The 25,637-nt window shown below is 40.9% G+C and overlaps 1 protein-coding gene across 2 annotated transcripts in view; it reads left to right on the forward strand.

The window, feature by feature from the left end:
- MYZAP (myocardial zonula adherens protein) overlaps positions 1-25,637 on the forward strand; it is a gene marked incomplete at its 5' end in the record, with an annotated part of 112,757 nt that overhangs the window by 81,820 nt on the left and 5,300 nt on the right. For both annotated transcript variants that reach the window (XM_079700397.1, XM_079700398.1), the window contains one exon: positions 6,416-6,516. In XM_079700397.1, coding sequence (XP_079556523.1) covers positions 6,416-6,516 — 101 coding nt within the window. The remainder of the gene's footprint in view (positions 1-6,415; positions 6,517-25,637) is intronic.

Genomic DNA, 25,637 nt, shown 5'->3' on the forward strand with positions numbered 1-25,637 from the left:
CAGAGGTCGGCGTGACGTTGCACCAGCCCGAGGCGCGCCGTGCGTTCTCCCAGGGAAGCCGCCCCTGGATCCCGGGACCCCGGCAGTGGCGGGCTGCTCAGGCTCCCGGAAGGGCGGTGTGGACAGTGACCTGCGCTCGCACACGGGCTTCTTGGCGGCGGCAGCAGCAGCCCCAGCGTCCCACGCCCGTCACTGGGCTCCGCGCTTTCAGTCGCGACTCGCGCCCGTCTGTGGAGCCCCTTTAAGCAGCGCTCTTAATCCCCTCTCCTCGCGCAGCAGGAAACCAAGAGGGAAGAACAAGTCTCTTGCCTCTTCGGCAGCTCCAGAGTTTTCCCGGACTCCCTCCCGGCTAGCTGTGGCACATTAGCCCCCTTCAGGCTGAGTTCTCGCCGCCAGCCCCAGTCCTCTCCCTGCGCTCTGACCGAAGCCCAAGCCTCAGCTTCCAGCGCCGCCCGCCCCGGCGGGCGAGCAGACAAGCCTCTCGGGCTGGTGAGTGCCGCTCGGCACCGATCCTCTGTGCGGGAATCTCTCCGCTTTGCCCTACCCAGGTATGTGGGGAGTTTCTTGCCTTTTGGGAGGTCTGGGGTCTTCTGCCAGCGTTCAGTAGGTGTTCTGTAGGAGTTGTTCCACGTGTAGCTGTATTTCTGGTGTATCCGTGAGGAGGAAGGTGATCTCCGCGTCTTACTCTTCCGCCATCTTACCCGGAACTCTAGCCCTTTCTTTTTAAATATAAGCCTTTAAAGCTCTAACTGTCCCTCTGAGCTCTGCTTCAGCTGCAACCTACAAGTTGTGATATGCTGTATTCAGCATATCAAAATGTTTTCTAATTTCCTTTGAGATTCTTCTTTGACTTATGGATTATTTAAAAGTGTGTTGTTTAACTTCCAAATATTTGAGGTGTTCTTAGGTATCTTATTGTTTTTGATTTCTAATTTGTCATGGTCCTAGAACATACTTTGTATGGTTTTCATTCTGTTAAATTTATTGAGAATTGTTTTATGGCTCAGCATATGGTTTCTCTTGGTTGAATATTGTAAAAAAAAAAAAAGAAAGAAAAAAAAAGTCTGCTCTTTTTGTGTGTTCTATAAATACCAATAAGATTTAGGTCGTTGATAATATTGTTTAAATTATTTATGATTTTACTGGTTTTTGTATAATTGTTCTCTCTATTGCTGAGAGAGGGGTGTTAAAATCCCTTGCTATGGCTTTAGGCTGTCTCTTTCTTTAATTTTGTTATTTTTTTACTTCATATATTCTGAAGCTTTGTTATTAGGTACATAATTTTTGATTGTTGTGTTTTGGAGATGAATTGATCTCATTATTATGAAATGGTGGTCACTACCTTTGTTAATACTCTTTGTCTTGAAGTCTATTTCATCTGATATTAATATTACCCTTTCTGCCCTCTTATGTTTACTGTTTGTATGGTATATCTTTTTCCATCCACTTATTTTTAACTCATCTGTGTCTCTCTATTTAAGGTTAAATATTCAATACATCTCCTATCGACAATATATAGTTAGGTCTTGTTTTTTTAATATATTCTGATATTCTGTCTTATATGAAGTATACTGTCCATTGACAATTATTATTGCTATGGCTTGATTTATTTAGGTCTGCCATTTTATTATTATTATTTTATTACTTTTAATTTTATTTCATTTTATTATTTTATTTTTGGCTGCGTTGGGTCTTTGTTGCTGTGCACGGGCTTTCTCTAGTTGCGGTGAGCGGGGGCTGCTCTTTGTTGCGGTGCATGAGCTTCTCATTGCGATGGCTTCTCTTGTTGTGGAGCACGGGCTCTAGGCGCACAAGCTTCAGTAGTTGTGGCTCACAGGCTCTAGAGCGCAGGCTCAGTAGTTGTGGCGCATGGGCTTAGTTGCTCTGCGGCATGTGGGATCTTCCCGGACCAGGGCTTGAACCCGTGTCCCCTGCATTGGCAGGTGGATTCTTAACCACTGTGCCACAAGGGAAGTCCCTATTATTTGTTTTCTGTTTAGTCCCTCTGGTTTGTTTTGTTTGTCTTGTTCCCCTCTCTTGCATTCTTCTGGATTATTCCAGTATTTTTTAGAATTCCATTTTAATTTATCTATTGGCATTTGCTGTGTCTTTAATATTTTAGTGGTTGCTCTAGGTATTACAATATACTTCATTATGTGTTCACAGTCCACTTAGAGGTAATATTGTACCATTTCATGAAAAATGTAGAAGTCTTGCAATGATAAGGTCCACCTACCCCTTCCCCTGCTGTTAGAGTTATCTCATGTATTGTATCTTATATATACTCTAAACCCACAGTACATTGTTATAGTTTTTAACAGTCATAGGTATTTTAGAGACATTAAGATAAAATAATCATCTTTTATGTTTACTCGTATAGTATTTATTTCTGATGTCCTTTACTCGTTTCTGAAAATCTGAGTTTCTTTTTAGTATCATCTCTCTTCAGACCGAAGAACTTTTATTTAGCATTTTGTATAGAGCAGGCCAGCTGGGGACAAATTCACTTAGTTTTTCTTATTTGAAAGTAAGGCCTCTAGTTCACCTTCATTACTGAAATATATAGAGTTCTAGGTTGACAGTTTCTTTCTTTTAGTACTCACTCCCTTCTGGCTTTCGTAGTTTTTGATGAGCAACTTTTGGTAATTCAAATTATCGTTCCCCTATATGTAACAGGATGGCTTTCAAGGTTTTTCTTTGTGTTTTTCGGTAGTTTGACTCTGATTTGCCAAGGTATGCTTCTCTTTGAATTTATTCTGTCTGGGTTTGTTGAGATTCTTGAATTTGTATACTTATGTATTTCACCAAATATGGGAAAATTTCAGCCATTATTTCTTTTCTCCCCACCCCCCGCCCAAGAATCTGGAGATATAAGTGCTTTTCTTTCTTTCTTTTTTCCTAGCCATTATTTCTTTGAATATTTTTTTTCTCAAGTTTCTCCCTTCTTTCCTTCTGTGATTCCGGCATCTCTATTTTAGGCTTTTAGAAATTGTCCCACAGTTCCATGAAGTTCCATTTATTATTTTCAACATTTTCTTTATCTTATTTTGATTGATTTCTATTAATGTGTCCCTGTGTCCTCAAGTTTACTACTGACTCCTTCCTTTGTCATATCCATTCTTTTCTTAAGTCAACCTAGTGATTTTTAAATTTCAGGCATTGTATTTTTCTGTTCTAAAGTTACCATTTGTTTTCTATTTATATTTTCTATTTCTTTCTTTTTTTTTTTAACTCCTTCATCAGTGATGTAAAGGAAAATAGGCTTGTAATTGTTTTAAAAGGTAAAGAATCTGGTTAGACTCAATTGCACCCTGCCATAATGTAGTGGGTGATGGCTTAGATCTCAGTTCAGTTCTTTAAGCCTTGGCTGCATACTTCTTTTACTTTGCCCCACACATACGTGGTTCAGGGGTCTGCCAGAGACTCGAACTGAGTTTATATAAAGAATTCAGAATTTCAGTCTTCTCTGACCCTTCCTTTTTGGCTTCCCCCTTACTCTTGGTAACTCTGGTTATTCTTCTATCCCGTAGACTCCTAGTGGTTTTCTACCAGAAAGATGATTTTTCCATTGAATTTTTACTGTGTCTGTGCTGCCAGCACCATGACTGTACTGCCCTTGGGCAAAGCTGCAAACAAAAACAAATGAATCACAGAGAACCCATTCAGTGCTTGTCATTTGCTCCAAGCTTTACCTCCCCTCTAAAACTTGCCCATCCTTGTTGAGTCTTTAAAGACCTCAGCAGTTATCTTTTGTCCAAGGTTGATAGCTGTTCTTTGAAGGAGGATCTATTCATTAAGTGCTTACTCCTATATACTAGAAGTACGGCTCTCACTCTACCTGGAAAATTGCAATCACCTCCTTGATTGATCTTCCTTGCCTATAGTTTTATTTCCTTCCAATATAATTTCCACTCGGAGCCCAAGTGTTTGAAATAAAATCTTGACCTTGGTCTTATAGGATTGGGTGTAGAGTCTTGGTAATGGCATACACAGTCCTTTATAACCAACTCCTGCCCTCCTGTATACTGCAGTCAGGTGCCTGTTCTCAATCTGGTATGTTTCCATAATTCTGGAATACTTATCCCTTTTGTTTCCCTTACTCTCTTCCCCTTGCATAATTCCAGGAAATCTTCACAGACAATTCAGTCCTTTTCCCCATTTTGAGTTAGGCATCCCCTCTGAATCACCCCATAATATTCTCTAGGTCCCTCTGGCATGGGACTTGTGACTTTGTTCTGTGATTTTCTGCTTAGGTGTCTCTACCTGCAAAAGACTGAGCTCCTCAAAGGTTGCAAATCATGACCTATTTCTTTAACTGCCAACATCCTCCCCCTACCTGATTTTACATACTACCTGATACATACTCAGGGTTTTTTTCTTTTAACTGATAGTATTACATTTTTAAGAGTATAAGTTTTTGTATCAGTGCTTCAGTAGATAGCTGATGCATACACAGAGTTCCTCTGGAATAGAACAAAGGAATTGGGGCTACCAGTCCACTATTCACTGTATACAAGTTGGGGCATGCTTGCTAACCTTGTCTTTTATGCCCCCTAACTATAGGAACTCAGCCCAGCATTTTAAGAAATCCTCAGGATTAAAGTCTACCTTAAGAAAGGATAAAACAGTAGGATTGCTGAAGCTTGTTAATGGGCAGGCCTCTTCTGCCTCTTTCCATATGAATGAAAGAGTTCAAATATTTTCGGTGAAGCTGTGTGTGTGTGTGTGTAAATGGTGATGAACCCCTGGCAGTTAGCCAGCACCATTCTCCCATACTGAGCACCAGGTGATAGATGCAGAGCCCATAGATCTGTCATGGCTTGTCAGCTGCTAGGGAACCTGGAATGCATTCTCTTCCTTTATACTGTTTCCCATTTATTGGAAGGGATTCCTAGACCTTTACATCCTGCAGAACATGAGTTTGTACCAGAGCTGCTGCTTTGCACCTTGGTATCAGACATTCAGAGCAGGAGCTCTTTCAAAACAAATGAGCTTCTGTTTCCAAAGAACTTTTCAACTTTCACGTGTTGTCTAGTGTCTTAGAATACAGTGCCTTAGCTTCAGCTCCAAATTAAAAAGACAAATGCTTTGTTTCTAGTTATGCAAATGCTCATTTTAAAAGCATATATACATTTATTCAATAAATATTTATCTTGCATCTCCTACATACCATGCATGCTCTGATAATACAGCCAGAAAGACAGTTACGGTCACTGCCTCATGAAAATTTAGTCTAGTATTACAGAAAATATATAGAATAACTTAAAAAAATCCAAAAATCTCTGAATTTTAAAAAATGTGCCTTTTTGGCCTTTGGATTTTAAGCACCAGCACTTCATCTATTTTTTTTAAATTTAATTAATTAACTTTTGGTTGCATTGGGTCTTTGTTGCTGCATGCGGGCTTTTCTCTAGTTGCGGCGAGCGGGGGCTACTCTCTGGGCTTCTCATTGCGGTGGCTTCTCTTGTTGCGGAGCACGGACTCTAGGCATGTGGGCTTCAGTAGTTGTGGCATGCAGGCTCTAGAGCACAGGCTCAGTAGTTGTGGTGCACGGGCTTAGTTGCTCCGTGGCATGTGGGACCTTCCCGGACCAGGGCTCAAACCCGTGTCGCCTGCATTGGCAGGCAGATTCTTAACCACTGTGCCACGAGGGAAGTCCAACACTTCATCTATTTTCATTTCAAAACCCTCAACACTCTTGCTCCCTTGTCCTTCATTTCCCCACAGGGCAAATTTCCAATTCCTGGGCATCTAATCATCAACCTATGTAATGTTTGGCTCTGGCCTGAAAAGAAACTATTTAGAATGCTAATTTTAATCCCAAGGAACTTGTTTACTTTATATGTTTGGGATTCTGAATTTTCCACACCTATGAAATACTAATTATTAAGTTACAGAGGTATTTCCCACTAAATTAATAGACTTACTCATTTTATAGTTTAATGAGGGAGTATTAAAACATGAGCTGTACCTTATTTATAATTGCAAAAAAAGTGATAAATAGCTAAATGCCATCAATAAGAGACTAGTTAAATAAATAATGTAGATCCATACAGTGGAATGCTATGAATCCATTAAAATAATTTGTTAGCATAAAAAGAAAACTAATAAACATGGAAAGAGTCACAACAAATTGTTGAGTGGGGAAAAGCAGCAAATAATGGTACAGAGTAGGATATTTTGTTTGTTTCCATTTAGGTAAAATTGGATACATATGTATGTCTATGCACTCTATCTGTAAGGATTCAATCAATGTATTTCTTCAATTCCTACTGTGTAAGAGGCACTTAATAAATACATTGTGACAGATGTCTGTGTCTAGGGGGAAATCTGGATAATACATATAAGTTGTATCATACATATTTGTGGGGGAATGTAATTGCTTTACTGAAAGTATTTTTTTCCTCATCTCTAGAATAATGAACTACAAAGCAGGTTGGACTATTTAATAGAAACCCAGCCCAAGACTGAAGTGGAAACCAGAGAGGTTGGAGTGGGCTGTGATCTTCTACCCAGGTATTTAAGAATTTCCTGGTTTTCCAACTCAAATTCCCCTTTGACTTAAGAAAATACTTTCCTGGGCTGTTATTCCCAGAATTGCATTCTTTCTCTCAAAAGTACTTCTGCAAAGAAAAGTCGTGGCTGCTGAGGGGTCCAACTGGCTTCTGCAGAGTGGGGAGATTGTGCAGGGCACAAGGGGTGGAGAAGGAGAGACCTGGGGAAGCCACTTCAGAGAGAGATGGACCCTATCAGTGAATGCATGCATTTGGTCCTTCATTTATTCATTCATTTGTTCATTCAACAAATATCTGTTGAGTACCTTCCCTGTGCCAGACAGTGATGATAGAGAGAGGAATGAGATTGGGTTCCTGCCCCAGAGTGCAGTCTGCAAGAGAAGGCAGACATGCAGGCAGACATTTTCAATGGTGTGCTTTAGTAACAGAGGAGGGAGACTCTAAACCTTGAACAAAATCTGTCTGTTCCCCAATACTGTAACAGAGTGTTGTCAGGCATTGGACCAGATTCAGAAATACATGATCCGCTTCAGTCATGAGCAGATAAACAGTAACTATAACCTGGTTTGTTCAGTTGCATTTCTGAGCTAGAGGACTGAGCCATGTGTTATTAAGCTGCTCACAAGCCCAGTACCTGGGTCTCTCCATAGTCAAATCAGCGAGACCCAGTAACCAACCCACTGTCTCTAGGTGCTCAAAACTGTGCTTGGCCCAAAGAGGACAGAAAACAAGTTTATAACAAGGACACTGATGGTACACAGCTTGTGATTGAGGTAACCAAAGTCACAAAGTGCCTCATACACTGTGCGTAGGAAGGTGTATTTTTATGTGACTAGGGGCATTTGTGTGTGTCATGTTAGATATTAGTAGGTCAGAAAAATGTAGGCTCCGGGCCTTGAATGGTTACATGGGTGGGAAACAGGGATGAGCTGATCGCCAGACTGGGCTGTAGAAGACCTGGTTCTCATCCTTGAGGTTAGTAGTCGCAGGATGTGTTTAGGCTGGTCTCTCTTTGCTGAGGCCTGTTTCCCAATCTGTTAAGTCAGCTGACTAGGTGACTTCTCAGCTCTAACCAGCTCTAACATTGAGGAACAATGTCTCATCTCCTTCCCTATTTTATTCATTACTGATGTCATTTTTGTTCATTAAAATGAGCCACTTGCCATTCTCAAAGTATTTACCAAAAGCAGGATTAAGCTTTTTTTTTTTGACATTATTCTCATTTATGTTGCTTGCTTTTTGGTAAAAACAAGGCTATTTTATCATTCTGATGTCATTAACAGAAAATGTTTATTTAAAAAAAGAAGGAAAAAGAATGTGTAAATAGACTCCAGGTCTCATCAATGCAGGGGACAAAGTAATTGATAAAAATAGGACCCAAAAGAATGATTGATCATGTCCAGGCACAACTTTTAAAATATAAATAGTTTGGCTATTTTCCTCCTTTTTTATTCTTCAAGAACCAAGTGGTTTAGTTCACTCTAATTGCCCACATAATAAATCTTATTTGGTTAAGACGGGTACAAAACTATGTCTGAAACCAATAAATTGTTTGTTTTCTAATTCCCACATTTTGGCTTAAAGCAAGGTTTTCGATTTGTATGCCGAGGGATAGCCTGAAGCAAACTTTTACGGCTAAGTTATGAAACCACAAAGCGGTTTTCATAATGGAAGTGCTGACAGACCCTTAACTTATGGCCATGCTGAACTTGGAAGCCACTTTAGTATCTAAAAGCAGCTTTTCCATAAATGTAACATTTGGTTTCCCCCAGGATCCATCTTAGCACTTTAACTACCTGGGTCAATCAGCAGAGGAAATGAAAACTACGTCTCCACATTTCCGAAAAGGCAGAGTAATATTTCATTCGTTTCCTCACAAATATTTATGAAGTGCCTACTATGTGACAGACGCTGTGCATGTCTGGGTGGCAAGGAGCACAGCATCTTGAGAGGTGATTCAGGGCAGTGGTTTTCCACCTGTGCTTTTTGGAACTGCGTGCTCTGTGCTAGGGCTCTGGGAGGGGTCTCCAGGGGTGAGGAGGTGAGCGAGGAGCTGGCCTGTGGGGACCGTCCCCCCTCAAAAAAAAACAACCTGACAAACTCAGCTTTTAGTGTGTTTTATGTTAGATTCCAAGTAAGATTTTGCTTGAATAAAAGAGCTCTGTGGTCAAAATCAAATTAGAACCCCCCAATCTAGTTTAATCTCCCTGTTTTATAGACACCAAAATCGAGGCCCAGAGAGATAAAGGGATTCACTAGAAGCCACACAGCCAGGATTTGAATCATACCTTTGGAGTCCTGGTATGGTACATCTGTAGTTTTAAAATATTCAATAGAGAGCTGCTAAATTGTGTCACGTCTGTTCTAATACAATTCCTGGTTCTCACTTGGACTTCAGACTTGCATCTAACTAATAAAAAGATTCCATGGTGTTTTCCAGAATATTTTAAAAACAGGCTCGAGAAAAGTAATGAATTAAGCCTCAGTTATGCAGATGAGTTTTGTTCTTGCTCCCTGTTCTCCTGCAGAGAACTTGGCAGTGCAGTCCAGTTGGGAAGGCTCAGGCTGTGGTTCCCTGCCCAGTCAGCTGCTGGGCAAGTTACTCAGTCTCTCTTAAACCTCTGTGATTTCATCCTTAAAATGGGAATGAAGATGACAATATCAAATCTTATAGGGTTGTGAAGAGTGATTAAATGAAAACATGTATATAACGCATTTAGCATGGTAACTGGACCGAAGTTAGGAACTTAATAAATAATAGTTAGTATCCCTATTATCCAAATCAAAACTCTGATTTTACATGTAAGACACTGGATCAAGTATTTTTTAAAAATTTTATTGGAGTATAGCTGATTTACAATGTTGTGTTAATTTCAGGTGTACAACAAGGTGATTCAGTTATATATATATATACATATAGTCATTCTTTTTCAGATTCTCTTCTCATACAGGTTATCACATAATATTGAGTAGAGTACCCTGTGCTATACAGCAGGTCCTTGTTGGTTATCTGTCTTACATATAGTAGTGTGTGTATGTTAATCCCAAGCTCCTGATTTATCCCTTCTGCCCACATTTCCCTTTTGGTAACCATAAGTTTTCAATATCTGTAAGTCTGTTTCTGTTTTGTAAATAAGTTCATCTGTATCATTTTTAAAAATTAGATTCCACATGAGTGATATATTTGTCTTTCTCTGACTTCACTTAGTATGAAAATCTCTAGGTCCATCCATGTCGCTGCAAATGGCATAGTTTCATTCTTTTTTATGGCTGAGTAATATTACATTGTATATATGTACCATACCTTCTTTATCCATTCCTCTGTTGATGGACATTTAGGTTGCTTCCATGTCTTAGCTGTTGTAAATAGTGCTGCAATGAACACTGGGGTGCACATATCTTTTTGAATTATGGTTTTCTCCAGATATATGCCCAGGAGTGGGATTGCTGGGTCATATGGTAGCCCTATTTTTAGTTTTTTAAGGAACGTCCATACTGTTTTCCATAGTGGTTGTACCAATTTACATTCCCACCAACACAATGTAGGAGGATTTCCTTTCCTCCACACTCTCTTCAGCATTTATTGTTCGTACACTTTGATGATGGCCATTCTGACTGGTGTGAAATGTCATTGTAGTTTTGATTTGCATTTCTCTGACAATTAGTGATCACATGAGTGATCTTTTCATGTGCTTTTTGGCCATCTGTATGTCTTCTTTGGAGAAATGTCTATTTAGGTCTTCTCATTTTTTGATTGGGTTGTTTTTTTTGACATAGAGTTGCATGAGCCGTTTGTATATTTTGGAGATTAATCCCTTGTCGGTTGCTTTGTTTGCAAATACTTTCTCCCATTCTGTGGGTTGTCTTTTCATTTTGTTCATGGTTTCCTTTGCTGTGCAGAAGCTTTTAAGTTTAATTTGGTCTCATTTGTTTATTTTTTTAAATTTTCATTACTCTAGGAGGTAGATCCAAAAAGATATTGCTGTGATTTATGATTTATGTCAAAGAGTGTTCTGCCTGTGTTTTCCTCCAAGAGTTTTATAGTGTCCGGTCTTACATTTAGGTCTTTGATCCATTTTGGGTTTATTTTTGTGTATGGTGTTAGAGAATGTTCTAATTTCATTCTTTTACATGTAGCTGTCCAGTTTTCCCAGCACCACTTACTGAAGAGACTGTCTTTTTCTCCACTATATATTCTTGCTTCCTTTTCAAAGGTTAGTTGACCATAGGTGTGTGGGTTTATTTCTGGGCTTTCTATCCTGTTCCAGACACTGTATCAAATATAAGTAAATCTGAGTGTGCTATGACATTAACTTATTTTGGTGGCTGTTAAGTGATTTTATTAAATGGATTGATAGCTTAATCAAGTGGATAGTGCTTCAGTATGTATCGAGCTCTTCAATTAAACTATTAGTCGTTTGGAACCCTCTGGACACTGTGTAAAACTCTGGAAGCCCCAGTGATTGATGAGGTCTCTGTCAGCTGTGACATCAGAGGCATCCCAGTGCGTTCCAGGCACTGGGCACAAAGCCCAGTACTGCTGTAAAGCAGTATGGCACCTACAACCCATTTCTCCGTATACCTGCAAGTCTTACATGCTATGCTACTGCTAATAGCATTTGACTTACAATTAGAGCTGCTCTATTTTTATGTGCTCCTGAAAAAATTTGAAATCAGCCTTTTCTTATAGAGCCATTAAGCCCCTTGTATTACCCTGTCCCCTCCCCTGACCACTTTCCCTGTCCCTGCCAGCACTGTGCACTCCTGTGGACAAGAACCCTAGGCTCCCATCCCCTACTCTAGCATTTTCCTGATGCTCAATAAACATTCACTGGCTGAATGAAAGGTCCACACCAAGTGAGAAAGGACTCGAAAGAGGCAATTCTTGCTTACGTTTTGCTTCTTAGTGTTTATTCTCTCTCTCCTCACTAGAATGTAAGCTCCATGAGGGCAGGGATTTACATCTAACTGCAGTCTTCCTGGGACTGACTTAGAGCAGGGCCTCACACCAGGCAGGCCCTCAATCAATATTTGTTGAATGGAGCCACCTCTCTGTAGATTTGATGGTTCTTCCTAAGCAGAAGAATATCCGCTTCCTGTGGGACCCTCCTCTCCTGGTTCTTTCCCTACTTCCCTGGCCTGTCCTCCATCTTCTTGGATGGCTCCTCTTTCTGCCCCCAGATCCCCACCATGGGTGCTCCTAAGGGTTCTATCTTGGCAACACTCATTCCTGCAAAGATGGCATCCAGTCTCATGGAGTTACCTCTTTCTTCCCTGTGGCTGCGCTGTTCAGACCTCTCTCTTGCATACAAGTCCTCATTCCCGGCTGCCTGCTGGGCCCCACTTGATCTTCATACCCACCCTATCCACAGCTGAATACATCGTTTTTTCCCATCAAAGTCAGATCCTCTAGTTGTGGTTAAGAGCGGTGGCTTGGAAATTAGACCTGGGTCTGGGTCCTGGATCTGCCTCTTGCTAGATCTATAGCTTTGGACAAATCTCTAACCCCTTTGAATCTATTTCCTTACCAAGAATGGGAAGATAGAGTTTGATAGTAATTCCTCCTGAAACTTCTGAGATGATTAAGATACAGGCATAAATGGCCCAGTGTAGGGACCACGTTTGCATATTTCTGTTGATGCCGCCACCACTGCTCCTGTTGCCTAAGCTCAGTATTCTGCAGTCACCTTTGAGCCATGAACTGCTTTGTCCTGGAATCACTCACTCGTACGGGGCTGGCTTTTTCCTTCGTGACTTGCTTCACACCTCTCCACTCCCACTGCACCAGCCTCCTGGAGACCAGTGTTCTAAGCTACTCAGTCCCATCCCTGCCTCCAGTTTCTTCTCAAATTCTCCCCCTCCTTCATCTCATCTTTGTGTTGCATAGATTTCTGGAAAGCAAGGAGAGAGGGAAGAGGTGCGAAGGCACTCAACCATGATTTCAGGGGCTTTTAAACACCTATTTAAAAGAGAAACTTGAGTTTGAGTTGAAAAGTTCAATATATATTAATCAAAGCCATTGAGAGCAATTTTAGGTCAGCTAGCCTTCATTTAAAGAGAAAAGTGGAAAACAAAATATTGAACACCAAAAAAAAAAGAGAGACTTCTTTCTCTTGCCCCTTAGTGAAACTCAGTTTCCAGCGAACTCATAAATTATGTCTCAATAGGTACAATTTAGTGAAAAATATTCCTTGTTGTCATAAGTGCCAGTGCATAGTAAGTGCTTTAAAATGCCTACGTTTTCATATTTCTGTTGTAAAAACCAAAACACAAAGTAGCTTTTTGTCAAAGCTTTATATTGTTTCCCCCAAGGGAACTGCCCCTTTATGGATTAATAAAAGGTTAACAATAGCCTTAATGTGTTAAAGAAAATGGCTGAATTTTCATTCTGGGGTTGAAATTATTTGTGTTCTTGAAAACCTGTTGTTTCCTAGTGATCAACTAAATAAAATACCTCACTTCTTTTTGAAAGGGGGGATATGAGAGCCTGTTTTTGAAACCAGAGGGTTCATCTTTATAAATATTTCTGAATTTTATGGGCTTTTAGGATATTGTCACCAGAGACTATTTCTGTTCTGTGGAATTTTCACAGGAGTTGGCACAAATTGCCATCTGGCTCCTGCCCCTGGCACTCCACTAAATTACCTGGTCAGGTCACTGGAGACCCCTGAATTGCCAGATCTTGCAGATTCCTCTCTGTGCCAGGTGAAGGTGACACTCTGACCACTCACTCCTTGAAATCCGTCCTCTGGTTCCCTATGTCATCCATCTGTGTAGTGATAGTTCTGTGCCTGGCCTGAGTGAGCTGCTGAGGTCATGAAGATAAGCAAGATACGGTTTTCGTGCTTCATGAAATTATAACTAGCAGAGGATGTATATAGACCAGTGGGTGCAATGAGATGCTTTCAGTAGTGTGTCACAAGCCTCTGTGACAGTCATTTTCAAGGGGAGGAGAGCATGGAAGAAATATTGAATCTCTTGGGGAGAGACACGTGAAGTTTAACATTCCCCCCAAGCTTCTAATACACCCTATTAAGAAGTTGTCTCCCAACCATAGTTGAAAATCACTGCAGGGTAATGGGAGGTATTACTGATGGAAAAGTTTAGCAAAAGTGAACCTTGTGTAAGCATAAAATTGAGCAGTGCTACTCAAGGAAACAGAGCACACAGAGGAGAAAGGAATGATAGTTTCTATCACTGCTGCAGGGAACTGGGGAGACTGTCACAGAGGAGGCAATGTTTGGCTTGAATCTTGGAATATAGGCAGGAATTCATCAGATCGACTTGGTGAGGGAAGCATTTAAGGCAGAGGGGACAGCTGAGGATGGCAGAGCTGTGAAGCAGTGTGTAAATGAGAGCTGTGTTTCTTAGCAAGGCCAGGCAGGAGATATAACAGTAGAAAGTGGAGGCCTTTACACCCTGCAGAGGAGTTTAGACTCCATCCAGGAAGCAAGGGGGAGACTTTGAAGAGTTTTAAGAACAGTAATACGGACTTCCCTGGTGGCACAGTGGTTAAGAATCTGCCTGCCAATGCAGGGGACACGGGTTCGAGCCTTGGTCCGGGAAGATCCCACATGCCGCAGAGCAGCTAAACCTGTGTGCCACAACTACTGCGCCTGTGCTCTAGAGCCCATGAACCGCAACTACTGAAGCCCACGCGCCTAGAGCCCATGCTCCACAAGAGAAGCCACCGCAGTGAGAAGCCCGTGCACTGCAATGAAGAGTAGCCCCCGCTCACCACAGCTAGAGAAGGCCTGCGTGCAGCAATGAAGACCCAACGCAGCCAAAAATAAAAAATAAATTTATTAAAAAAAAAGAGAACAGTAATATGCTCCGATTGTCCTTTTAGGAAAATATCTGTGACTGCAAAATGGATATGGGCTGAACCTGAAAGTAATATAAATCATTTCTGCCCATTATAGTCATGTGGCCTACCAAACTGCAAGGGAGGCTGGGAAAGGTAGTTATGTGTCTAGGCAGAAAAAGAAATGGGATATTTTCTCCATCTTAGTCACCAAATCCCATTAATTCTGCCTCCCAAATATCATCTCAACCTTTCCGTGCTACTTCACCTACAGTGCTACTTTCAGAGTTTGAGTTCTCATGGTCTCTCTCACCTCCTAAATAGCAAAACTCTCCTAATTAACCTCCTGCTTCCAGACTAATGCCTCTGCAATCAACCAACCCTCAGCAGTGCCAAGGGATCTTGCTAGATTAAAAATAGAAGCATATCCTGCCCCTCCGTAAAAACCTTTAGTGGCTCGCTGTCCCCTTCTGAACCCCTTAGCAGGGCACACAGGGCCCTGCTTCCCCACCCCGACCTCATCTTCTGCCACTTCATCATGAACTCTTGCTCCAGTCCTGCCAAGCGTGTCTCCTTTCCACACCATGGCCTCTGTGTTCACCCTTCTTTGCCTTTGCCTGTACTGTCCATCTGCCCGGAATTCCCATCTCCTCCTCACCCACTTGAGGAATGCCTAGGCATCCTTCAGGAGTCACCTTCCCTGGGCCAATTTCCTCCCAGTGAAGCTAACTTGTTCTACCATCACTTTGCTCATAATATGTTTACTCTTGTATTGCTCAGGGTCCTGGCAGAAAGGGAAACAGAAGAGGCTAAATGAAGGGACTGTGTAAAAATTTGAGGGCAGCTTTTAGGGAAATAAAAAAATGGACACTGGCTTGCTCTGGAGCTATTTCTAGCCTGGGCCTAAAGAGGTGGGGAGAGAAAGCTGGTAGAAGAGATGAAGGGGTAAGCTGGAGCATGGCCTTTGCTAGAGGAATGTAGCCAACTACCAAGCTGCAGACTGAGCAGAGGGAACAGATGTCCTGGCCTCCCTGTCCTCCATTCTCTCATCCCTTGATCTCCCAATTGGTCCAGACCAACTGGAAGGTAAAGGCTGAGGGAACCCACTGATGCTGACCTTCAGGTAAGCTTCCCAGGGCATATGGTGGGGTGGAGAAGGGGGGATGGATCTGAACAGGCAAATGCAGAGTATCCAGTATAGCTTTTTATGTCTTTATGTATTACCTAACACATTGCAACTATTTAAATACATATCTTTCCTGCCTAATTGTGAGTTCCTTGAATGCATATTTTTTTTTATTTTTCTGAATCATGGCTACCTAGTATAACCTTTAAAAGCTGCTAAAAATAATGGCTGGCTCCAGGTACAGGGATCAAGATGGTGGAGGCGTAGGACGTGGAACTCACCTTCTCCCACAAAAACATTATAAATACATCTGCAAGTGGAACGAGTCACAAACATCTACTAAATAATGAAAGAAGACCTCAGACTTCTGAAAGGGCAAGAAAACCTCCACATAACCAAGTAGGACAATATGAAAAAGAAAAAGAAGGCATTGGGATGGGGCCTGTATCCAGGGAGGCAGCTGTGAAGAAGGAAAGGTTCCCACACCTGTTCCTCACAGCAGGGAGACCAGCCTGGATGGAGGAGGAGCTTCAGAGCCTAGGAGGAGAGCACAGTAACCGGTTTGTGGGAGGCAAAAGAGAGAGTAACCAGCACAGAAGGTTGGTGCTGCCACCCTGTGCTCCCCAGCCTGAGACACTCGTCTGTCAGTGTGGGCAGGGGCTGGGTGCTATAGCTCAGGCTCTGGAGGTCAGACCCAGGGAGAGGACCAGGGTTGGCTGTGTAGAAACAGCCTGAAGAGGCTGGACTGTGGCAACTGAGGGTGTATTTGGAAGAAGCCTGGGCCTGCCAGAGAGGCAAAGTGCCATTATTGGGGGACACATGGGGAGAGGGTGGGACCACCATAAGAGCTTCTTTCCCTGTCAGCACTCCCAGGCAACAGGGCACCACCTACAGGAGCTCTGGGGGAAGGCCATAATGATCAAGGGACCAATCCAAGAGGAAGACATAATTGTAAATATATATGCACCCAACACAGGAGCACCTCAATATATAAGGCAAGAACCTCAATATATAAGGGAAATACAGCCATAAAAGGAGAAATTGACAGTACCACAATAATAGTGGGGGACTTTAACACCCAACTTTCATCAGTGGACAGATCATCCAGACAGAAAATCAGTAAGGAAACACAAGCTTTAAACGACACAACAGACCAGATAGACTTAATTGATATTTAAAGGACATCCATCCAAAAGCAGCAGAATACACTTTCTTAAGTGGACATGGAACATTCTCTGGGACTGATCACATGCTGGGCCACAAAGCAAGCATCAGTAAATTTAAGAAAATGAAATCATATCAAGCATCTTTTCCAACCACAACTCTATGAGATTAGAAATAAACTACAGGGAAAAAAACATAAAAAACACAAACACATGAAGGCTAAACAATGTTACTAAACAACCAATGGATCACTGAAGAAATCAAAAATACCTACAGACAAAGTACAATGAAAACACAACTACCCAAAACCTATGGGATGCAACAAAAGGGGTTCTAAGAGGGAAGTTTATAGCAACACAACCTTCTTAACTTAGGAAATAAGAAAAATCTCAAACAACCTAACCTTATACCTAAAGCAACTACAGAAAGAACAAAGAAAACCCAAAGTTAGTAGAAGGAAAGAAATCATAAAGATCAGAGCAGAAATAAATGGAGATGAAGAAAACAATAGAAAAGATCAATGAAACTAAAAGCTGGTTCTTTGAAAAGATAAACAAAATTGATAAACCTTTAGCCAGAGTCATCAAGTAAAAAAGGGAGAGGGTTCAAATCAATAAAATTAGAAATGAAAAAGGAGAAGTTACAACAGACACCATGGAAAGAATACAAAGAGATCATAAGAGACATACAAAGGATCATAAGAGACTACTACAAACAGCTATATGCCAATAAAATGGACACCCTAGAAAAAATGGACAAGTTCTTAGAAAGATACAACCTTCCAAAACTGAACCAGGAAGAAACAGAAAATACAGACCAGTCACAAGTACTGAAATTATGGCTTCACAGGCGAATTCTATCAAATATTTAGAGAAGAGCTAACACCTATCCTTCTGAAACTCTTCCAAAAAACTGTAGAGGAAGGAACACTGCCAAGCTCATTCTATGAGGCCACCATCACCCTGAAACCAAAACCAGACAAAAAAGGAAAATTATAGGCCAATATCACTGATGAACATAAATGCAAAAATTGTCAACAAAATACTAGTAAGCCGAATCCAACAACACATTAAAAGGATCATACACCATCATCAAGTGGGGTTTATCCCAGTGATGCAAAGATTCCTCAATATCCGCAAATCAATCAGTGTGATACACCACATTAACAAGATGAAGAATAAAAACCATATGATCATTTCAATAGATGCAGAAAAAGCTTTTGACAAAATTCAACACCCATTTACGATAAAAACTTTCCAGAAACTGGGCACAGAGGGAACCTACCTCAACATAATAAAGGCCATATATGACAAACCCAGGGCTAACATCATTCTCAATGGTGCAAAGTCCCCTCTGAGATCAGGAGCAAAGCAAGGATGTCCACTCTTGCCACTTTTATTCAGTATGGTTTTGGAAGTTCTAGCCATGGCAGTCAGAGAAGAAAAAGAAATAAAAGGAATCCAAATTGGAAAAGAAGTAAAACTGTCACTGTTTGCAGATGACATGATACTATATATAGAAAATCCTAAAGATGCCACCAGAAAACTACTAGAGATCATCAATGAATCTGGTAAAGTTGCAGGATACAAAATTAATACACAGAAATCTCTTGCATTCCTATACACTAACAACAAAAGATTGGAAAAGAGAATTTAACACATTATTGACCAGGGGATTTTTGTAGAAACTAACACCTGTGGCCGTAATACGCCTCCAGTCAAAAATGTGTTAAGGAAACAATCTCATTTACCATCGTATCAAAAAAGAAAAAAAAAATGAAATAAACCTGCCTAAGGAGACCAAAGACCTGTACTCTTAAAACTGTAAGATGCTAATGAAAGAAACAGAAGATGACACAAACACATAAGATATACCATGTTGTTGGATTGGAAGAACTGATATTATCAAAATGACTATACTACCCAAAGCAACCTACAGATTCAATGCCATCCCTATCAAATTACCAATGGCATTTTTCACAGAGCTAGATCAAAAAAATTTTAAATTTGCATGGAAATACAAAAGACTCCAAGTAGCCAAAGCAATCCTGAGAAAGAAAAATGGAGCTGGAGGAATCAGGATCCTTGACTTCGGACTATACTGCAAAGCTACAGTAATCAAAACAGTATGGTACTGGTGCAAAAACAGAAATATAGATCAATGGAACAGGATAGAAAGCCCAGAAATAAACCCACGCACGTATGGTCAATCTATGACAAAGGAGGCAAGAATATACAATGGATTCAATAAGTGGTGCTGGGAGAACTGGACAGCTACATGTGAAGGAATGAAATTAGATCATTCTTTAACACCATACACAAAAATAAACTCAAAATGGATCAAAGACCTAAATGTAAGGCCAGACACTATAAAACTCTTAGAGGAAAACATAGGCAACACTCTTTGAACATAAATCGCAGCAAAATGTTTTTGGATCCACCTCCTAGGGAACATATATCTCAACATAATAAAAGCCATTTATGACAAACCCACAGCCAATATAATACTCAACAGTGAAAAGCTAAAAGCCTTTCTACTAAATTCAGGAACAAGACAAGGATGCCCACTCTTACCACTTCTATTCAACATAGTATTGGAAGTCCTAGCCACAGCAATCAGACAAGAAAAAAAAAAAGGTATCCAAATTAGAAGAGGTGAAATTGTCACTGTTTGCAGATGACATGATACTATATATAGAAAACCCTAAGGACTCCACAGAAAAATCACTAGATCTAATAAATGAATTAAGCAAAGTAGCAAAATACAAGATTAACATCCAAAAATCAGTTGCATTTCTTTACACTAACAATGAAGTATCAGAAAGGGAATGTAAAAAAACAGTACCTTTTAAAATACTACCAAAAAAAAATACTTCAGAATAAACCTGACCAAGGAGGTGAAAGACTTACATGCTATCAACTATAAAACATTAATAAATTAAAGAGGATCCAAAGAAATGGAAAGATACCCCATACTCTTGGATTGGAAGAATTAATATTGTTAAAATGGCAATACTACCCAAAGCAATCTACAGATTTAATGTGATCCCTATCAAAATACCCATGACATTTTTCACAGAACTAGAACAATCAAAAATTTATATGGGGAAGATGGCGGAAGAGTAAGACGCGGAGATCACCTTCCTCCCCACAGATACATCAGAAATTCATCTACACGTGGAACAACTCCAACAGAACACCTACTGAACGCTGACAGAAGACCTCAGACCCCCCAAAAGGCAAGAAACTCCCCACATACCTGGGTAGGTCAAAAGAAAAAAAGAATAAACAGAGACAATAGGATATGGACGGGACCTGCACCAGTGGGAGGGAGCCGTGAAGGAGGGAAGGTTTCTACACACTACAAGCCCCTTCGAGGGCGGAGACTGCAGGTGGTGGAGGGGGAAAGCTTCAGAGTAGCGGAGGAGAGCACAGCAACAGGGGTGTGGAGGGCAAAGCAGAGAGATTTTGGCACAGAGGATCGGTGCCCTCAGGCACACACCAGCCCGAGAGACTTGTCTGCTCGGCCGCCAGGGCGGGCGGGGCTGGGAGCTGAGGCTCGGGTATCGGCTTTCAGTCGGAGCGCAGGGAGAGGTCTGGGGCTGGCGGCAGGAAGAGACCCTGAAGGGGTTAGTGCTAGCCCGGAGGGAGTCCGGGGAAAGGGTCTGGAGCTACCGGAGAGGCAAGAGACTTTTTTCCCTTTTGTTGCCTGGTGCGCGAGGAGAGGGCATTCCCCTCCCTCCCCTCTGCCTGAGTGAGCCAGAGCCCCCGAATCAGCGGCTCCTTTAAACCCGTCCTGTCTGAGCGAAGAACGGACGCCCTCCGGCGACCTACGCGCAGAGGCGGGGCCAGGTCCAAGGCTGAGACCCGGGAGCTGTGAGAGCAGAGACAGGGAAATCTCTCTGTGCAGCCTCCGAGGCAGTGGATTAAAGCTCCACGGTCCATTTGATGTGCCCTGCGTCTGTGGAGTGCATGAATGGACAGCAAATCATCCCAAATTGAGGAAGTGGACCTTGAGGACAAGATTTAAGACTTCCCCCCCCTTTTTTTCCCTCTTTTTACAACGAATTATCTCAAATTAAGGAGGTGGACTTAGCAAGATTTCAGACTTTTCGCCCTTTTCCTCTTTTTACAACGAATTATCCCAAATCGAGGAGGTGGACTTGGAGAGCAAGATTTTTGATTTTTCCCTCTGCTCTCTTTTTGTGAATGTGTATGTGTAATCTTCTGTGTAAGATTCTCTCTGTATAGCTTTGCTTCCACCATATGTCCCAGGGTTCTTTCGGTCCGTGTTTTTTTTTTTTTCAATAATTACTTTTTAATTTTAATAACGCTACTATATTTCATACTTTATTCTATTTTACTTTACCTGCTCTTTCTTTTTTTCCTCCCTTCCCTTCCTCCCTCCCTCCCTCCGCTCCTCCTTTCCTTCTTTCTTTTTCTTTCCTCCATCCCTCCCTCCCACCCTTCTTCTTTCCACTTTCTTTTTCCTTCCTTCCTCCCTCCCTCCCTCCCTCTTGTCTTTCTTTCTTTCTTTCCTTCCTCCCTCCCTCCCTCTCTTCTTCCATTCACTCTTCCTTTTGCTTTCATTCCTCCCTCCCTCCTTTCTTTCCATCCTTCCTCTCTCCCTCCTTTCTTTCTTTCTTCCTTCCTTCCTTCCTTACTTCCCTTCTTCCTTTCTTTCAATCTCTCTTTCTTTCTTCTACTAATTATTTCTTTCTACTTTTTCTCACTGTTATTCTGAGCCGGGTGGATGAAAGGCTCTTGGTGCTGCAGCCAGGAGTTAGTGCTGTGCCTCTGAAGTGGGAGAGCCAACTTCAGGACACGGGTCCACAAGAGACCTCCCAGCTCCACATAATATCAAGCAGCGAAAATCTCCCAGGGATCTCCATCTCAACACCAGCACCCAGCTTCAGTCAACGACCAGCAAGCTACAGTGCTGGTCACCCTACGCCAAGCAACTAGCAAGGCAGGAAACACAACCCCACCCATTAGCAGAGAGGATACCTAAAAACATAATAAGGCCACAGGCACCCCAAAACACACCACCAGACGTGGACCTGTCCACCAGAAAGACAAGATCGAGCTTCAACCACCAGAACACAGGCATTAGTCCCCCCCACCAGGAAGCCTACACAACCTACTGAAACAACCTTAGCCACGGGGGACAGACACCAAAAACAACGGGAACTACGAATCTGCAGCCTGCAAAAAGGAGACCCCAAACACAGTAACATAAGCAAAATGAGAAAGCAGAAAAACACACAGCAGGTGAAGGAGCAAGATAAAAACCTACCAGACCTAACAAATGAAGAGGTAATAGGCAGTCTACCTGAAAAAGAATTCAGAATAATGATAGTAAAGCTGATCCAAGATTCTATTTCCCAGATCCAAAATCTTGGAAATAGAATAGACAATATGCAAGAAACAGTTAACAAGGACCTAGAAGAACTAAAGATGAATCAAGCATCGATTAAAAACACAATAAATGAAATGAAAAATACTCTAGATGGGATCAATAGCAGAATAACTGAGGCAGAAGAACGGATAAGTGAGGTGGAAGATAAAATAGTGGAAATAACTGATGCAGAGAAAAATAAAGAAAAAAGAATGAAAAGAACAGAGGACAGTCTCAGAGACCTCTGGGACAACATTAAACGCACCAACATTCGAATTATAGGGGTTCCAGAAGAAGAAGAGAAAAAGAAAGGGACTGAGAAAATATTTGAAGAGATTATAGTTGAAAACTTCCCTAATATGGGAAAGGAAATAGTTAATCAAGTCCAGGAGGCACAGAGAGTCCCATACAGAATAAATCCAAGAAGAAATACGCCAAGACACATATTAATCAAACTGTCAAAAATTAAACACAAAGAAATCATATTAAAAGCAGCAAGGGAAAAACAACAAATAACACACAAGGGAATCCCCATCAGGTTAACAGCTGATCTCTCAGCAGAAACTCTACAAGCCAGAAGGGAGTGGCAGGACATAATTAAAGTGATGAAGGAGAGAAACCTGCAACCAAGATTACTCTACCCAGCAAGGATCTCATTCAGATTTGATGGAGAAATTAAAACCTTTACAGACAAGCAAAAGCTGAGAGAGTTCAGCACCACCAAACCAGCTTTACAACAAATGCTAAAGGAACTTCTCTGGCAAGAAACACAACAGAAGGACTATACCTACAATAACGAACCCAAAGCCATTAAGGAAATGGGAATAGGAACATACATATCAATAATTACCTTAAATGTAAATGGACTAAATGCTCCCACCAAAAGACACAGAGTGGCTGAATGGATACAAAAACAAGACCCATATATATGCTGTCTACAAGAGACCCACTTCAGACCTAGAGACACATACAGATTGAAAGTAAGGGGATGGAAAAAGATATTCCATGCAAATGGAAATCAAAAGAAAGCTGGAGTAGCAATTCTTATATCAGACAAAATAGACTTTAAAATAAAGACTATTAGAAGAGACAAAGAAGGACACTACATAACGATAAAGGGATCGATCCAAGAAGAAGATATAACAATTGTAAATATTTATGCACCCAACATAGGAGCACCTCAATACATAAGGCAAATACTAACAGCCATAAAAGGGGAAATCGACAGTAACACAATCATAGTAGGGGACTTTAACACCCCACTTTCACCAATGGACAGATCATCCAAAATGAAAATAAATAAGGAAACACAAGCTTGAAATGATACATTAAACAAGATGGACTTAATTGATATTTATAGGACATTCCACCCAAAAACAACAGAATACACATTTTTCTCAAGTGCTCATGGAACATTCTCCAGGATAGATCATATCTTGGGTCACAAATCAAGCCTTGGTAAATTTAAGAAAATTGAAATTGTATCAAGTATCTTTTCCGACCACAATGCTATGAGACTAGACATCAATTACAGGAAAAGATCTGTAAAAAATACAAACGCATGGAGGCTAAACAATACACTACTCAATAATGAAGTGATCACTGAAGAAATCAAAGAGGAAATTAAGAAATACTTAGAAACAAATGACAATGGAGACACGACGACCCAAAACCTATGGGACGCAGCAAAAGCAGTTCTAAGGGGGAAGTTTATAGCAATACAATCCCACCTTAAGAAACAGGAAACATTTCGAGTAAACAACCTGACCCTGCACCTAAAGCAATTAGAGAAAGAAGAACAAAAAACCCCCAAAGTTAGCAGAAGGAAAGAAATCATAAAGATCAGATCAGAAATAAATGAAAAAGAAATGAAGGAAACGATAGCAAAGATCAACCAAACTAAAAGCTGGTTCTTTGAGAAGATAAACAAAATTGACAAACCATTAGCCAGACTCATCAAGAAAAGAAGGGAGAAGACTCAAATCAGTAGAATTAGAAATGAAAAAGGAGAAGTAACAACTGACACTGCAGAAATACAAAAGATCATGAGAGATTACTATAAGCAACTCTATGCCAATAAAATGGACAACCTGGAAGAAATGGACAAATTCTTAGAAATGCACAACCTACCAAGACTGACTCAGGAAGAAATAGAAAATATGAATAGACCAATCACAAGCACTGAAATTGAAACTGTGATTAAAAATCTTCCATCAAACAAAAGCCCAGGACCAGATGGCTTCACAGGCGAATTCTATCAAACATTTAGAGAAGAGCTAACACCCATCCTTCTCAAACTCTTCCAAACAATATCAGAGGAAGGAACACTCCCAAACTCATTCTACGAGGCCACCATCACCTTGATACCAAAACCAGGCAAGGATGTCACAAAGAAAGAAAACTACAGGCCAATATCACTGATGAACATAGATGCAAAAATCCTCAACAAAATACTAGCAAACAGAATCCAACAGCACATTAAAAGGATCATACACCATGATCAAGTGGGGTTTATTCCAGGAATGCAAGGATTCTTCAAGATACGCAAATCAATCAATGTGATACACCATATTAACAAGTTGAAGGAGAAAAACCATATGATCATCTCAATAGATGCAGAGAAAGCTTTCGACAAAATTCAACACCCATTTATGATAAAAACCCTGCAGAAAGTAGGCATAGAGGGAACTTTCCTCAACATAATAAAGGCCGTATATGACAAACCCACAGCCAACATTGTCCTCAATGGTGAAAAACTGAAACCATTTCCACTAAGATCAGGAACAAGACAAGGCTGCCCACTCTCACCACTCTTATTCAACATAGTTTTGGAAGTTTTAGCCACAGCAATCAGAGAAGAAAAGGAAATAAAAGGAATCCAAATTGGAAAAGAAGAAGTAAAGCTGTCACTGTTTGCAGATGACATGATACTATACATAGAGAATCCTAAAGATGCTACCGAAAAACTACTAGAGCTAATCAATGAATTTGGTAAAGCAGCAGGATACAAAATTAATGCACAGAAATCTCTGGCATTCCTGTACACTAATGATGAAAAATCTGAAAATGAAATCAAGAAAACACTCCCATTTACCACTGCAACAAAAAGAATAAAATATCTAGGAATAAACCTACCTAAGGAGACAAAAGACCTGTATGCAGAAAATTATAAGACACTGATGAAAGAAATTAAAGATGATATAAATAGATGGAGAGATATACCATGCTCCTGGATTGGAAGAATCAATATTGTGAAAATGACTCTACTACCCAAAGCAATCTACAGATTCAATGCAATCCCTATCAAACTACCACTGGCATTTTTCACAGAAGTAGAACAAAAAATTTCAAAATTTGTTTGGAAAAACAAAAGACCCCGAATAGCCAAAGCAATCTTGAGAACGAAAAATGGATCTGGAGGAATCAGGCTGCCTGACTTCAGACTATACTACAAAGCTACAGTAATTAAGACAGTGTGGTACTGGCATAAAAACAGAAAGATAGATCAGCGGATCAGGATAGAAAGCCCAGAGATAAACCCACGCACATATGGCCAACTTATCTTTGATAAAGGAGGCAGGAATGTACAGTGGAGAAAGGACAGCCTCTTCAATAAGTGGTGCTGGGAAAA

The sequence above is a fragment of the Hyperoodon ampullatus genome (genome assembly GCF_949752795.1).
Source record: "Hyperoodon ampullatus genome assembly, chromosome: 3".
Classification (NCBI taxonomy): Eukaryota; Metazoa; Chordata; class Mammalia; order Artiodactyla; family Ziphiidae; genus Hyperoodon; species Hyperoodon ampullatus.